The sequence below is a fragment of the Pholcus phalangioides genome, unplaced genomic scaffold (assembly GCF_987345545.1).
Source record: "Pholcus phalangioides strain wild (caught in Gottingen) unplaced genomic scaffold, Ppha-v1.0 ptg000030l_1, whole genome shotgun sequence".
Lineage (NCBI taxonomy): Eukaryota > Metazoa > Arthropoda > Arachnida > Araneae > Pholcidae > Pholcus > Pholcus phalangioides.
In genome coordinates, this window is record NW_028301620.1 from 5,713,085 (window position 1) to 5,730,236 (window position 17,152).

Here is a 17,152-nt window from a genome sequence, read left to right on the forward strand (position 1 = left end):
GCGAAAAGTTTCACGGAATCAACTATGAACTATGAAGATCCCAGCTACGAGAACTTCATATTAATAACCAAAAGAAACCGTATAACGAGAAATGTATACTGAAATAAGTTCCCGAAAATCCAATACGAAATGGGATTTTAAATAACTTGAAATGAATTATATCGGGTTGAAATTCTTTTCATCATCGAAACAATTGCGTGTAGTTTTTTCTCCCACTTTATTTTTCACAACTAATCTTTAGAACTGAAAATAATAAATTAGCTATTCGGAAAATAGAGCAGAATTCGTGGAACAATCATTTCAATTGAAATTCTATTGTGATGCATTTTTTTTTTCATTGATAACTTATATCCAGCTTTTGATTGATTACCGAGTACTGTGTGTTAATTTATTTACAGATACAATAGCGCATATGAACAGGTTTCATAACCTAAAAAATATGGAACATGTACTCACATATTCAAGGAAGGGGTTTTCAAAAATAATTACAGCCTATTTTTTGAAATATTCCTTGAAAAAAAATTGAATTTGATTTATTTTAAATATTTTTTTTTGTACAAGGAAGTAAAAGCTGAGCTTTTGTTAGCTTGATCAGGCTTTAGCGTTCATTCTTGGAAAACAATTTTTTAATTTAGTTTCCATCAAAAAGGTTTTTGATTGGATCAGGTCACTCTCATGCTCACACACTCTCTAGGCCACCTTCTCTAGGTTACTCTTTTGGCCATTTACATACTTGCACACTGTTTTGGTCACTCCCATGCTTGTATAATGTTTCAGTCACAAATATGCTTTTACAATGTTTTGATCATTCAAATGCTTGCACGCTCTAGGTTACTCGTTTGTTTACTCACATTGTAAACTCTGTATGTCACTCACTAACCTAGTCTCTCGCTCTCTGGGCAGAGGCGGATCCGTGGTTATAAAATTTTGCTGTCCTTCTCCCATTATGTACTAATTTTCTTAGCCACTCATTCTTGAAATCCTTTGAACTTGCCGCTCTGGGGCCCCCTGTAAATACGCCACCACCTAGATGAGTCATGCGAATCCACTTATAACTATTCCACTTATTATTATCCGGTTATAAATGCATTCATTGAGTCATTGATTTCACCTATATAATTGTTTGTTTTTAGTTTATGAAGAACAAACACTCCCATGGGTCGCAAAGCTGATCTTGCTGTTGATTTTTTGTCGCGGCAGAAAATGGTTAAGAACCCCCTGACCTAGGACAACAAGGGGCCATTGAGAACCACTTCATTTACTAGCCAAACACCTTTGACCACTAATTATGGGGGGTGTTTCTTCTCCGTGTCATAGTTGGGCAAGCAACATAATGGGCTGAAGTTTAATTTACCTATTTTCCAATCATAGAAGTCATTTTCGAAAAACGGTTTTGAATTTTTTTTACTACAAAAACTATACGATATCATAACTCGGGACGGAAGAAAAAAAATTATCTTTAATTCCCCCCCCCCCCCCCACAAGGACGAGCAAATTATTGATCGCAGTGAGCAAGAAAATAACCAATTGCAATAAATGGAGCTTTTCCTCATTACATTGAGAAGCGCTTGCACCATATGGCAGCTTCATCCATGGGAAACTTATTAAAGATGAATGGAAGCCTCTCCGTTCTTATTTCTGAATTCCATTAATCAAAAAAAATGTGATATCTCTGATAAAGCTCGAAGAGGTGAAAAGAAGACTCGTTGGAGTTGATGAAAGTAGGAAACACCATTTAGAAGACAATGAGCGAGAGAAATTCTCAATCCTCCTCAGAAGATATGAGATATCTATGGATAAAGAAGAAAGTGTTTCGTTAGGTTGGTTTATAGTTATATACATTCATGGTCATTATAGGGGAAAAAAATTGTGCCTAGAGCTATAGGTCAGGCTTCTTGGGATCTAGTGCAAGGTAAAGTACAAGGCTTCCAGACCCGCTGGCCGTTATAAGGTCACTGACACATTTCGCTTTCGTAGGCACTGTCTGAGAAAAATTTCAGTTTAGAATTAAATGCTTCTGGCTGTTGCAATTATTTTATTGTTGACCATGCTTGGTGTGACCTATAACCTCGGACCAACCTTCTCATGCGTGAAATCTCGAGTTAATTCCCATTTGCCCCTAAAGTTCATGTAAAACCTAGTGAATACTTATCGCAACATCGATTAATTAATGTCTAGGGAAAGTGGTGACGTTGGAAACGGTGATAGTTGCAGAATATTTTCTTATAATCATGATTTAATATCATCTTGTTGAAATATGTTGTTCATCTTGAAATATTTTCTCACAACTTTCAGCAGGGATCTTCAATGCATGACTCACGGGTCACTTTTGGCCCTCGAAGCTGTTTGCTGTGGCAATATCTCCTAGATAGACTAGTGTCTAGGAGGCTTTGGCAGTGGTCTCCCAGGAAAATAATTACAAGTCATGGAATTCATAGAAATGCTGAAAAAAACCTCAATGAAGAAATATATATCCAGAATTTCTTGATGGAGGAGATAATTTCAAAATTTACTTTTGGAAAATAATTCAGAACTAATGAGAGAAGTAATTTCAGAATTACTGAGAAATAATTTGAGAATAATTCAAAGAAATAATTTTAGGATTTATGCAAGAAATGACTAGAAATATTGAAATAAATAATTTCGGAATTAATGAAGGTTAATATTCAATGCAAAAATATTTTCGGAATTTCTGGGACAATTCAAGAATTTATGAGAATTCGCATTCAATGAAAAAATAATTTCAGAATAAATAAAAATTCATATTTAATAAAAAGATTCAGAAATAATGCAAGCTCATATTTAATGAAAAGCTCAGGATTAAAAAAAATTTCAGAACTAATGCAAAAAATAGTTTTAGAATTTATGAAAAGAAAAAGTTTCAGAATTTATGAAAAAAATAATTCAAGAATTGATGATAAAATACTCTCGGAGTTGATGGAAAAATAACTTTACTATTAACGAAAGTTCATATTTAACGAAAGAACAATCTCAGAATATATAAAATTCTTCATTAATTTCGGGCCCCATGGTTTGATTCAGAGCCTTAGCCCAGCCGTTTAGATGCCGCTGTGTGAATCTAGATACCGCAGTGAATTGTTGACCCTCGGGTTTTTCATTTCTAGTCGTAAAAATTTACTTTTTCATAATTATGAACTGTTTGTGTTGCATTTCAAGTGTTATGTCGAGATTTTGTTTTACAGCGCCACCTGTGAGTGAAATTTGGATTTTTTTTAACTTACCCAAAAAAACACACAAACGAACAACGCTAGGTCATGGTAAAGTATTTTAGTGCGAACTGCACCTTTATGCGTTAATTGGTTTGATCTGTTATTAATTTTTGAAATTTGTCCAAAAGACTTCTCGTCCGCCCTGTACAACACGCTACATCGACATCGTAATTCATTAGGCAAGGGGGGAGGGGCAGGGGCCTTCAACGTATGGCCTGCAGGTCATATTTGTCCCTCGGAACTTTTTGTTGTAGCCCGCTGATCATTTTCAGAAAATGGTTGAAAATATTGAAAAAGGATTTATTTTAGAAATAATTAAAGAAATGATTTTGGAATTAATGAAAGATATAATTTCGGAATAAATGAAAGATATAATTTCGGAATAAATGAAAGATATAATTTCGGAATAAATGAAAGATATAATTTCGGAATAAATGAAAGATATAATTTCGGAATAAATGAAAGATATAATTTCGGAATAAATGAAAGATATAATTTCGGAATAAATGAAAGATATAATTTCGGAATAAATGAAAGATATAATTTCGGAATAAATGAAAGATATAATTTCAGTACAAATTGATGAAAATTGGGAATTACTGAAAGATTACAGTTTTTGAAACAAATAACTTCAGAATCAGTGAAAGAAATAAGTTATAAATCAATGAGAGAAATGATTTCGTAATATCTGATGGAAATTATTTCACAATCAGTAACAGAATAATTTCTTTCAATAATTGCATAATTATTGAAAGAAAGGATTTCAAGATATATTGAGATGGAAAATAATTTCATAATTACTGAAAAAAATAATTACAGAATCATTTAAAGTGATTTCAGATTGAAATATTCTCATAATTAATTAATTAATTAATTAAATCAGTAATTAATTAAAAATTATTTCAGAACTAATCAAAATGAATAAAAGAAATAATTTCAGAACAGATAAAAGTCTTCAATTATTTTTGTTCCTGTTTAACTCTAAGCCTCATGAGCCGCTTCTATTAAGATGTCATTAAATTACATGAATTAGTGGCCCGTGGGCATTGCCGTATATGCAGGGAGGGGGGAGGCTTAGCTGGCTATAGCCCAGGATTGTAAGTTCGGAGCGGGAGGCAAAGTTTAGGAATGAATGGCTAAGAAAACTAGTACATAATAGGAGAAGGGCAACAAAATTTTATAACCGCGAATCTGCCTCTAGAGAGTGAGAGATTAGTTCAGTGAGTGACCTAGAGAGTTTGCATGCATGCGTGAGTAAACAAAATTACGTGAGTGAGCAGAAGAGTGACGCAAAGGGGGGTGCAAGCATGTGAATGACCGAAAGAATGACGCAAAGCTTGTGCAAGCATGTGAATGGCTGAAAGAGTGACCTAGAGCGCGTGCAAGCATGTGAATAAAAAAAACAGTGTGCAAGCATGTGAATGGCGAAAAGAGTGATCGAGAGAGTGTGTGAACATAGGAGTGACCAAAAGACTACACAATCACTTGAGTGACCGGAAGAGTACGCAAGCACATGAGTGACCGGAAGAGTACGCAAGAATTTGAGTTGCCAAAAGAAGGACTTGGAGACACAGGCATATTTACAGGGGGCGGCATATTTAAGGACATACGGGTTATAGCACTGTGCGGTGAATTCGAGGAATGAGTCGTCAAGAAAATTAAACAAGAATGATTGAAGGGCGGCAAAATTTGTGCAGCGGCAGAAACGTACATACGCCTGTGCCTGTGGGCTTCATGGGAAGTTTCAATGTGGCTCGCCGTATCAGAGATATTGAAGACCCCTGGGGGTAGAAGCCTTCGAAACTTCGATTTGTGTTCAATGGCATCGAACAAACACGAACTTCAAAACTGACATTCATTCCACGTTTCCGAATGTCACGTACACACACACCCTTGCACCGACGTATACAAATTGCTTCACGACATCATCCGTCACAAAAGATTCCGGTCACGCTCGTTCTTTCGTAGTACATACATACAGCTTAAAGTAACTCCGAAAAGAATTTTTTCTTCTTGTCGCATGAAATACTGCACATGTGGTTATACGTGACCGAAATGTTTTGAGATCTATCTCTGCCATTCGATTGTGCTGCCCGAGCGTACGTACTTTCTTCCGCTCCATCAGCCAAACTTGGTTTTCTAGGAGACGGAAAAACAAATCGAAACACACATAATGCGCTAGGACCTCGATAAAACGTACTTCGATTAACACAAAATAAATACTTGTCTTGGATGATACTGGAAATTAACAGCGACGTTTCTGCTAGAAGTCGGCGTACGGCTTCTGCAGTACGAACATACAAGACATGAATTTTCTGTTAAGATGAAATGTCAATTGCCCATCAAATGAAAGAAATCCGTTTGTAGTCATGGTCCTCTTTTTTTTTTGTATAGATCTCCTTTGAAGCCTATATATACGTATAAACTTGTCAGGGCCACCCTTGAAAGACGCAGAGCCCGGTGCGAAAATTATATCGGGGCCAGAGGCGTCTTATAATTTCGTGCCCCTTGACCCCGATTTTATATATTCTGTGGGAAAGGAGAAATCGTCACATCCAAAAATTCATACATTATAACAAAATATACAGCAGGAATGCTGAAAATTTCGCATACAAACAAATATACACACAATTCAATTCGATTTAACAAAAAAAAAATGTATTAAAACTTCTTACAGAATTTTTTTTAATTGATGAAAGAAATAATTGCAAAACTAATTTAAATTGGGAGCTAATGAAAGAAATCGTCTGAGAAATAATTTAAATTCAGAACCGATGAATCAAAAATAAGAAAAATAATTAACACTGAGCCCATGAAAATTCACAATAAATGATTGAAATAATTCCAGGCCTGATAAAAATTCAGAATAAACAGTAATAAGTGAAAGAAATACCTCCAGAATTGATGAATATTCAGAATTGCAGAATTGATGAAAATACAGAATTGCAGAATTGATGAAAATACAGAATTGCGGAATTGATGAAAATACAGAATTGCAGAATTGATGAAAATACAGAATTGCAGAATTGATGAAAATACAGAATTTCAGAAATGAAGAAAATTCAGAATAAATACGTTTAAATACTTAAAAAAATATTGAAAATTCTCTGAATAAATGAAAAACATAATACCAGACCTGATAAATATTTTCGAACGAATGAAATAAGTAATTCTAGACCTGATGAAAATTCAGAATAAACAAAATAAATCAAAGAAAAACTTTCAGAACTGATGAAAATTCAGAATTCCATAATTGATGAAAATTCAGAATTCCATAATTGATGAAAATTCAGAATTCCATAATTGATGAAAATTCAGAATTCCATAATTGATGAAAATTCAGAATTCCATAATTGATGAAAATTCAGAATTCCATAATCGATGAAAATTCAGAATTCCATAATTGATGAAAATTCAGAATTCCATAATTGATGAAAATTCAGAATTCAGTAATTGATGAAAATTCAGAATTCAGTAATTGATGAAAATTCAGAATTCTACAGTTGATGAAAACTTCGAATTCCATAATTGAGGAAAATTTTGAATTCCATAATTGAGGAAAATTTTGAATTCCATAATTGAGGAAAATTTTGAATTCCATAATTGAGGAAAATTTTGAATTCCATAATTGTGATGAAAATTAATAATTCCATGAAAAATTGATGAAAATTCCGAATTGTAGAATTCACGAAAATTCAGTATTTACAAATGGAATTATCACTACCATAAGTGCGGCGCCCCCAAAAATTTGGAACCCGACACAGCTCTAAAGGCGCGTATACACTAGCGCGCGGATCATGCAATGAAAGCATTCGCAATTGGTTGTTCAGTAATTTGTACGGTGTTGTGAACGAATCTTGAGCTGTTTTCACTGGACCCACCTGGAATCGAATTTTCACAGCGAAATTGCGGTAAATACGACATTTTGTTACTACGGAATATTTTCGATGTCTTTTCGATTTTGTCTTGATCCTCTATGGGCCATCTCCCATAAAAACGTAATGGATGACATTTGGATGACTAAAAAACTTAGAAGCAGTGGCATTATATTTATTCACATCGAATTTTCGAACCAGAAACTCCAGAACTTCATGAATGTTTTTCTCCCTTTCCTTTAGGAAATTATAAGTTGTAATAAACAATGTTTTTTAGGAAATTTTTTATCCCGTATATGTAAGGATTCTTGAATTGGAAAATTAATGTCCACTTTAGGTGATACCCACGGCCATTTTAACGGCACTGAGACCTCGTTTGCATATGGGCTTCCACGATAAGATTTGGAGCTATGAATTGTGACATTAAATATGTAAATTAAGAGGCGTTGAATAAGCCTTCTTTTCATAACTATCAAAAGTTCTGCGAGAACTTTTACGTTGGAATCCCTCTGACCTAGAGCAAGGGCTACCAACGCGAAGTTTTTCGCGGAACCCATGGTAGTTAAAAGGCTGTTCGCGGAATCCGATGATAATGGGGCTGTTCTCAAAACTCAAACAAAATATTGAATATTAATAAAAAAAAGTATACCTACTGCCATGTGAACAACATGTTAACCCCAGGGTAAAATGAAAGAGGGCTTTGGCACCACCTCTTAATTCACATATTTGTTGTCATATATCGTTCGGCCAGATCGTATCGTGGAAGCTCCTATCCAACTCCTTGCATGGCCTCCACAAGGGGATGGGTCTGGCAGGACTCATGCCCAGGGGCAAGAGATGATTCTCATCAGATGTGATTTTCTTTTTGTTTCTTATCACAAAGTTATCCCTAAAAAAAAATCCCTATATTGTATAAGAGGTAGCATGCTATATATCATTCCTCAATGATATCGAAATTTTGCGCGCAACAACAGGTCTGTGCAGGTGGAGTAAAATTCAATATAACCGAATTTGACTGTATCCCTTTCATATCCGTGCATTCACTTTTTTTGAAATTTTCAAAATGTTTTTGCATTTTTGATACTCAAAAAATACATTAAAAGCATAAAATGTCAGCAAATCTTCATTTTTTTTCAAAATTTAATTTTTTTTTGTCTGTGAAGAAATATTTCACTTCATTCAATTTTTTTCCCCCAGATGATGCAGGGAATATTCATTTTCATACACAGTTTTTTTACCAGAAATTTATTGTTGAATTTTGTGTAATAAATCACACTTTTCTCGGAGGGACTTACTCCTGGAATCCATCTTATAACCCCTCATATAAGTGCTGCCCTCTGCTGAAAGGCTCCAAAGTTCATATTCCCTATATTTCTAACTCAAAACCTACACAATACTTTAAGTCACGACTTAACTCCTTGAGGTTAAAAAAAAAATAATTCTACAGTGAGAGAAAGTAACCACCATATTTGTACGCGCAGGGTCCAAAAGGGGTATTGCGCAAAACTTTTGGTGCTTAAAATTCTAGTTTTAAAAATCGCGGGAAAAAAACAAAAAATATGAATGACTGACACGTTATCTAAATTTATGACTAGTCATTTTTTTCCACCACTGATCATCTTATTCGGGATTGTCAATTAATTTTTCTGTAGAACTTAATTAAAGAAAGAGCCGTTTCAAAATTCCCATTTTCATAATCCTTAAAACCAGAAATCACACTCACTGTCTTTAGACTGACCCTCACCCCCTTTAAAGAACCGAGGACATCCACTCGGGGAGAAAAAAAAATCTTGATCCTTGCAACTGTGTTTATCCGTACTTAATTCATATGCCTTTAAAAAAAATAAATAAATGCACAACAACAACCCTCCTACAAACTTCAATGGGCAGGGCACAATATTGCTCGATGACCTCAATCGGTCATCACCATCGAGAATGAAAGGAAAAAAAATAAATGTATAAATCAAAAGATGGCGTTAGTTCATTTCTAAGGCGTTTCCTATCCTTAATCTGCTTCACAACCGAAGCTACGCCTACAAGACCGGACAATTAAAGAATAAATAAAATAAATTGACCATTTTTTTTTGTTTTGTTTTCAGGGTCTTGGTTTTGAACCTCCACTTCCAATTGGTATAAATAGACCCATACCCAAACCAATCGGAGTTTAAGAACACGTTCCTCAAGTATTTGGAAATTTGATCCGAAAATCATTTTGGAATAAACCATCATGAAAGTGGTGAGTGTTGTCTTCATTTTTGAATTAAAATTCATTATTAAGTATGTACTCGCAGCTTTATGTATCTTAAAATTTATCTATTTATGAGAATTTGGTGAATTATCCATTACGATTTCAAAGTTTTCCTCGATGAATGAATTGTTTTGAATCTGTATTTAATAAATCAAATTTTTTTTAGTGCATAAAACATTCTTCTGCTCAATTATAATTCTTGATTTTTCCTTTTTTTTAATTTTCTTTTTATTATATTTTCCTTTTGTTAATTTATAGGTAATTTTCATAATTTGCTTTCCCCTTGTGTTTTCGTGTTTTTTAAAATAATATTTATCAGTAATTTATTGAATTTTTTATTGTCTTGGCCCTAATTTTTTAGTGAATTTTCTTCCTCATTGTCGGTATCTTTTTCCCAATCGTTATCTAAGACCCGATTTTCTAGCACTGATTTTCTGAAATTTTAATGATTGATTATCCGAGGGATTATCTTAATGATTTTTTAAGATCTTGTTTCAGCACCTATAAGTTAAAATAAGATGTAAGAAAATAATTTTAAAAATTTTATTATTTTTAAAACTTTAACATAACGTGATCATCACGTATTCCTAAGAAATCTTTAGGATCAGTCCAGGGAATTTGTTAGGAGACATCTATGCCCGAACCAGGGTTCGAACCTTCTAGTCTCTAACCTGCACAGTCAGAAGCTAGCTCGCTAATCACTGCACTGCTTGCCGGCATTTGTTTTCGTCCTTTAAAGCTTTATATGAACTTATTTGAATTATTTAACTAAGTTCCAAGACATTATAATTTTCTAAGACTTTACTAATTTTCAAATAACTAATTTGCCAAGGCATACATAATTTTTATTAATTTGCCATGACCTTATTTTAACTAATTTTCTGACTTTTATCTTACAATACCTAATTTTAACTAATTTTTTAAAACCTTAATTTAAATAATTTTCAAACATTTTTATTTTCACGTTTTCTTTCTCGGAACTTTTTTCCATCAAACGTTATTTCATATTGATCAAATAAAAATTTACATCTTCGATTAATGTTACAATATACCGAGTATAATATACGTAGTGTACCAATGAATGAGGTTTGAAACGATTGCGCAAAATGTTTGCGAAAGTGGCGTCCACATATAAAGAAGAGTAGGAAATTTATTAGTTTCTGAAAGAAAATTCTACTGTATAATATGTCGTGGAATCATCAAAACAAAATTTCAGTAAAACGTTTACAAATTTAGTAAGATTTAATATGTTTTTACCTATGCAGACTTTGGGCACCATCAAATAGTTTCGATGAGATCAATGTTCATGTGTATCATCAAGGGTATATAATTTGAAAAATTCAACTTTGTTTTTTAAATTTCCACCACCAATGATAGTTTTTTAGGAAAAATTTTCCTCATTGAAAAAAATATGCTTTAACAAAATTAAATTTTTCTTTTAAAAATTAATTAGAGAGAAAAGAAGATGAGATTACATTGATGCTAAATTATACATAATTTTATATTCCCGTAAACATTATTTGTATTGATATGATTACTGGAGCTTTTCAAAATTTAATTTTTATTGAATTATCTTACCCCTATTCAATTTTTCTATTAAACGCACACACATTATCTATTATCTTTTAACTGAATTTATAACTAAAAAGTGGCACTTTTTGTTTAAAAATGTGTATGAAATCTACAAAAGTGGAACTAACAAAATTCATAATTGCTGAAATTAATTTGATTTCCGACTTATTTATGAATGATATTTCAATTTAATTTTTAATATTTTATGTAGATCTCGATGATGTGATTTTGGATTTTTTTTTCAGTTTTATTAAACATTCAGGAACTAAGATTCGAAAACATGCATTGATTTTTTTCTAGGCTCTATGTACATATAATTATTTTTCTTAAACCTTTTTGTCGGAATACATTCTAATTCTCTAATGTTTTAGCATTATAATCATGATAAATACAGTATTTCTTACAGAACTTTTCCACGCTCATGTATTTTAAGTTTCCAAGTAAGAAAAATAGCTTCTCAAGTCTTTCAGACTTTGATCAAAACATAATTTTGTTTTAAACTTTTATAAAATTATTAGATCGCACTTCTCCTTTTCGTCGCCACTTCGGCTTACGCCAGGGCAATTGATGAGACGTTGGAAGTAGCTGAATCCTACCCAGCCCCAGCTGTCGTTGCATCATCCGCACACGGCCAGAGCTATGGCGCCCACGGAAGCCAAGACGCTGGATATGCTGCCCACGGACACGGATACCACGGTGACCACGGAAAGTACGCTGACCGTGCTCACGCCGCTCAGGGACACCACAACATCGGATCATACGGTGCCAAGGATGCCTATGGCGCACAAGGTAAGTTAGAATAAAATCGCAATATTTCTAATAAATGTTTTTGGGTTCGGGGGATGTCCCGTAAGTCACAAGTCAAAGTTTTAGTACCGTGGCTCCACAAGGAAGAGGATAGCAGAATTCCAGCCCTGGGACCGGGATGAATATCGTTAATTTTTGTTTTTTATACTATAAGTTTACTTGTATAAGAGTTCGTGAAAAATCATGGCCTAGGGACCCCGAAAAAGATTCTAACCATGGCGGTCCAGCTTCAAGATGTAGGTGCCCCAGTAATATTTATACATATTTTATTTATGTGTAAAATAATGTTCGAGAGCTTGCTTTCTAAAGAACGAAAAAACATATTTCCGTAGATCAAATTAATTCACAAGTGACTTTTTTTCCCTTCAGCCGCAGAATACGGCAAATACAGGAACGTCGGTGCCTACGCCCAAGACAAAGGAGCAGGCTACGAAAAGGCATACGCCTACGACAAGAAGGCCGGACACCACGACATCAGCGCTGACCACGCTGCCAACAGCGGAAGCTATGGTGCACATAGCCAGGCTGCCGCCCACAACACCGGTGCATACGCTCAAGCCGGACACAACAAGTACGGCTCTCACGACAGGTACGGCGGTCACGGATACGGTGTCCAGGCCCATGACAGCTCCGCCCACGCCAATCACGGAAGCGGACACACTCAGATGTACTTCCAAGGACCTGGATATGGATACAAATACTAAATTATTTCCGAACAGGTAGAAAACAGTTTAAATTTACTTTTTTATGCTATTCGTATTCTGTAAAATTTTCAAACCTAAAATTATATGAAAATCAAATTTAAACATTTTTAAAAAAAAAAGCTATTTATATAATTTAAACATTCAATATAAGGTGAGAAATTCTTCTGTAGTATATATAATATCTGAAGTCAAAATTTCGGTGTATTGTACATCTCGTTATCATGCTTTGTCATGCAGAAATTACCTAAAGATTTTTATGTACAATGGGAATTTACACTTTTTTCCTGAAAAAAAAAAAGAAGATTTTTTAATAGTTATCGTTTTAGAGAAACGTCGTTAACTGGGACATCTACCAGCAAATTCAAAATATAAAATGGAAAGAATATGGCTCAGCTTATGTGCAAAGGTGATTGTGAATTTTTATCTTCAAACTGGCTGCAGTGATGTGTAACCCTTTTACAATCATGGACGTAATATTGCGTTCAAACGTTAGTGGAATAAATTTCAATACAAGGTCCCGTGTCTTCTTTCCTCTCTCTTCATCATCGCGAAGTTTATAGTAACCCTATCAACTGACGTTGCTTTTTTTATTCCCTCCTTTCTTTCTATTCTCCTGTTAATGATTTTTTTCCCCGCGCATATTATGTATTTTTCTACTATATGCATGTAATGCATGTAAGAGCGAAAGTTTACACGTACGGTGAGGAGGAATAGAGACTAAAAAAATCTTATCCACCTTATATATTATACTTTTTCCTTTTCCTAACGATCGGTTAGGTTAGGACGAGGTCACCAGATTTACCGCCGATTCGTCAAATAGAGATAATCCAAATTTGTTGACAAACTCTTGTACGTGAAGTGATTAAAGAACCCTTTGCACATATGCAAATCTACGCATTTAATGTTTAAGATTTCTGCATGGCCTCCAATCAAAAATTTTCGAAAGATAAAATTGCGCATTTGTCCATTTTCCTCGAAATTCACGCCGGGGATATTTGGGAGAAAATTCGCGCCAAAAATTCTTGATTTCTGTCACTTTTATATACGATTGTATTTCCGTATTTATTTTCAGAATTAGTTATTTGATCATGTCAAAATTGACAAACATCAAGAATTTCTCGTGGATATTTTTATCCAAATAAGATTAGGAAGTAAATTTATTTCGTAATGAAGAAAAGGACAATTTTTTTCTGATTGAATATTTTTCGAATTCTGTTTAAAAAATTTAATACTTTCGTTTTTTCGTGATTTTTATTTTTCAGCTCATTTTTTCCTAAAATAATTTTTCATATATTACTTCAACTTGGAATCAATCTTGGAATTTTAATATTTTTTCGTAAAATAACTCACATAACTATCCGTCCGAATTAAACATTTGACAGTCTACCGCATACATGCTTAACCCGTGGCTTTCGGAATCATTTGATGTGGCCCGTGTCCTCAAAACTAGTTTTGTAAAAATTGACAAAGCTGCATATTTACAGATCACACAGGGAACTAGAGTGATCCTCGACATAGTTTCAAGGCACTTAAGCGGCACGTGGCCAACAAACAGAACCCTTAAGTGGTGACCCACAGAACATTTCCAGATCACGTAAGTGCCCCACGGTACATTTACAGATCACTCAAATGACCTGCGGCACAATTCCAGAGCTCTTGGGTGGCCCGCAGGGCAGCTCGAGAGCACTTAAGCGGCACATGGTTCAGTTCCACACGATTTCAAAATTAAAAATTCGTAATAAAAAGAATTTCGAGTTTTTAAAAATATATTTTTCAGATCTGTTTATCGCTAAACTAATTTTTTCATTCCGTTTCAGATGCAAATCCAACTGTCATCAATCCACCTTCGCACATCAGGAAGGCTGAATGTAAGCAATACATGAGTTGGACTTCACAAAAATCTTCTAATTTATTATTTATTGACTACACTTTCTTTTGTAAATTATTTAAAAAAAATAAAGAAAAAAAAATCAAATAAAAATGGGTCGATTGTGATTGTGAATTCTTATTTTTTTTCCGATCAAGTTCCTACCTAAGAAGGGACATTGATTTTTCGAGTCACTCGAAAATAGAATTTTATGAATGTACCAGGGATGTGATGGAATGAAAATTATAATTAGTTCTAATTTTTGGTGTCGCGTCATCAAAAATATTGAGATTTCCGTTATATGTGTGAAACTGAATCTCATAAACTGAAGTTACATTCTAGTCGAATTCTTCTAAACTGAAGCCAGATTTTGGTCGATTTCCCTTCTCTTAACTCGAAGCCAGATTCTAGTTAGTTTCTCATGAATTGAAGCCAATTCTATTAGGATTTTTTTTTAGGATGAAGGGCGCAATAGCGCAGGTAGATAAAATACTCGCCGAGATGTCTCGAGTTCGATACCCGGTTCATCTTTGTCAGAAAGTTTCCTGCGGGGTTGCAACAGAAATGGCAACATGACCGCAGAAAACAATTACTACCGCAAGGACGCCGAGGGGTTAGCGCACCAAGCTCCCTCTCGATGAGTATAAAAATGCTGCCATTAGGAATCGGCAATAAATTGTAGGCCCCGGTCTAATTGGTACTCGTGTACAGGGAATGACCGTGGTGCGACAAAAATTATTAATGATCACAGATTGAAGAAAGATTCCACGACTCAAGGAGAATTGGAAATATACTGGATGGATAATGAGACCAAAATATTTCCATAAAAAGTCATCTAAATGCACCACTGACCATTCAGACAAATTTGCAAACAAAAAACTCGCGTGGCGAGTCCATCATGATGCCCACACAACCACACAGCAGTTGTTGCTCTCTTCTACTACTACTTCATTGCACACCAACTTCAGTCATATCTCCATACAGCAATTTACTACCGTTCGAGTTGGATCGGAAATGAGGAAGACATACATCGATGGTCGTATCAAGTTCGGTAGAGAATGATCTTGTTATTTGTGTCCTTTTCCAAGACCGAATACGCGGACCTGATGGCAGCATTCATCATTGTCAAAGTTTTATTGGAAAGTGATTTTGAATGTGTTCATGAAGCAAGTGTAATTCTCGAATTTTAGACCGAATTTTATATACAGTTTTTGGCGTATATTGGTGTTCGGCCGATCCTTCGTTATATTTGTATTTTTGTTTGCACAAATCAAATGTTTTTGTCTCTTTGGACTTTTTTCTTTTTTAATTTTTGATTTTGTATGTTGTATTTGTTGCATCTATGATCACCATGTATCATTCGCAGTTCTTTTGTATCTTTTCATAATTGCATTGTTTTCTATATGCGTATAAATATATAACTTGTATAACTAGTTTTCGTGGGCCCCACTCGTGGCCTGCAGGCGATGTGCGTCTGTGCACCTGTCCATGTTTCCCCATATCTTTCTGTTGATATCATTTCATGTACAACAAGTGGGGAAGTGTGTGGGGGGTGAAGTTGTATGAGGGGCCCTGCTGCTGGTTGGCTTGTGGCGGTGTGGTTTGGTGTGGGTGATTTGCTGGTCTTGGATGTAGTTGGATTTTTCCACCGTGGCCCACGTCTCCTGAGACGGACCAGCTTATATCCCTTAGGGGGACAGAGCGGGGGGGGTCACGGTTGGTCTGGTGGTGATGTCAGCATTCATAACAGCAAGGCAACTTTCAAGTACACTACTCTGACGTGACGTGGGAATTCATCATGCTACTGCCGTAACGTGTTTTCACATTGCGTCAGAGTAGTGTGCAGCCACCTGTAGACGAGCATCTTCCCACTGCGCCATTGCGACGAACAAACGCACTTTCTACGAACAAAGGGTGTGACGTCATGCAGAACAGAGGATAGTTTTACCCTAAATTCTTCCCATTGACGCTACACCAACTGATTCCAACCGGTCTCTACGAAAACTCCCACTAACCTTTCTCTGAAAAGGTCAAACTTGGTTCTTCAAAAGCAAGGAACCATTCTTTTATTATCAGCTTTATCCGAAGAAAAGTTACAGAGAAAACTAACGACACGATGATCACTAGAAGAAACCTCGTCCCCCCACCGGAACATGTTTAGTTAGGTCTTCGGAAGTGCCTACCCCTAGTGTCTTTTTATACGTAGAAAGCGAAACCTTCATAATAATAATAATAATAATAATAATAATAATAATAATAATAATAATAGACGAATAATAATGACGAAGTGTCCTATTTCTCGTTCTCATGAGAAAATACTTTCAAACATACCTAAATCCACAAAATAAAATGGCGCTTGCCCATTTGATATTCGGTTAATTGCAGAAACGTGGCCAAACATTTTTTCTTTTTACCAAGAACTCATAACCAAAAACTGGAACACGCTATTGCACGCCAAGTTACGGGAATTTCATTTTTGGAAATCGTGCCCAATGTTAGAGAAATCACCTCACGTCTCGGTCACGGAAACAAAAGCACTGTAAAATATGTTTATTTGTTTATTTTTTTTTTTTCAAACGCGATAACACATGCCAAATTCTTCCCTCACCTAATTCACTTTTTTTCCCCTCCACAATTTTTGCGTGCCTTTCTTGTTATTATTATTATCATATGCAGTTTGTATCCTGTTGATCGATCAATGAAAATGGTGGTTATGCACAATATGCCAAAGATGACGCAGTCGGTCAAGGCTCATTTCCTCTCTTTTTTATTTATTTTTAGGTACTTGATACCAAAGTCACGTGACTCAAGGCTACACCCACCTGAAGTCATTTTGTGTATTATTATCC

The 17,152-nt window shown here is 35.0% G+C and overlaps 1 protein-coding gene across 1 annotated transcript; it reads left to right on the forward strand.

Annotated features, from left to right (window-relative positions):
* Positions 1-9,253: 9,253 nt before the first annotated feature.
* On the forward strand, positions 9,254-14,384 carry LOC149067480 (uncharacterized). Its single transcript, XM_089252717.1, has 4 exons — positions 9,254-9,341; positions 11,444-11,714; positions 12,102-12,451; positions 14,254-14,384. The coding sequence occupies exons 1-3, from the start codon at positions 9,333-9,335 to the stop codon at positions 12,434-12,436; spliced, it is 615 nt and encodes a 204-aa protein (XP_089108843.1). The 5' UTR covers positions 9,254-9,332; the 3' UTR covers positions 12,437-12,451; positions 14,254-14,384.
* Positions 14,385-17,152: the final 2,768 nt, after the last annotated feature.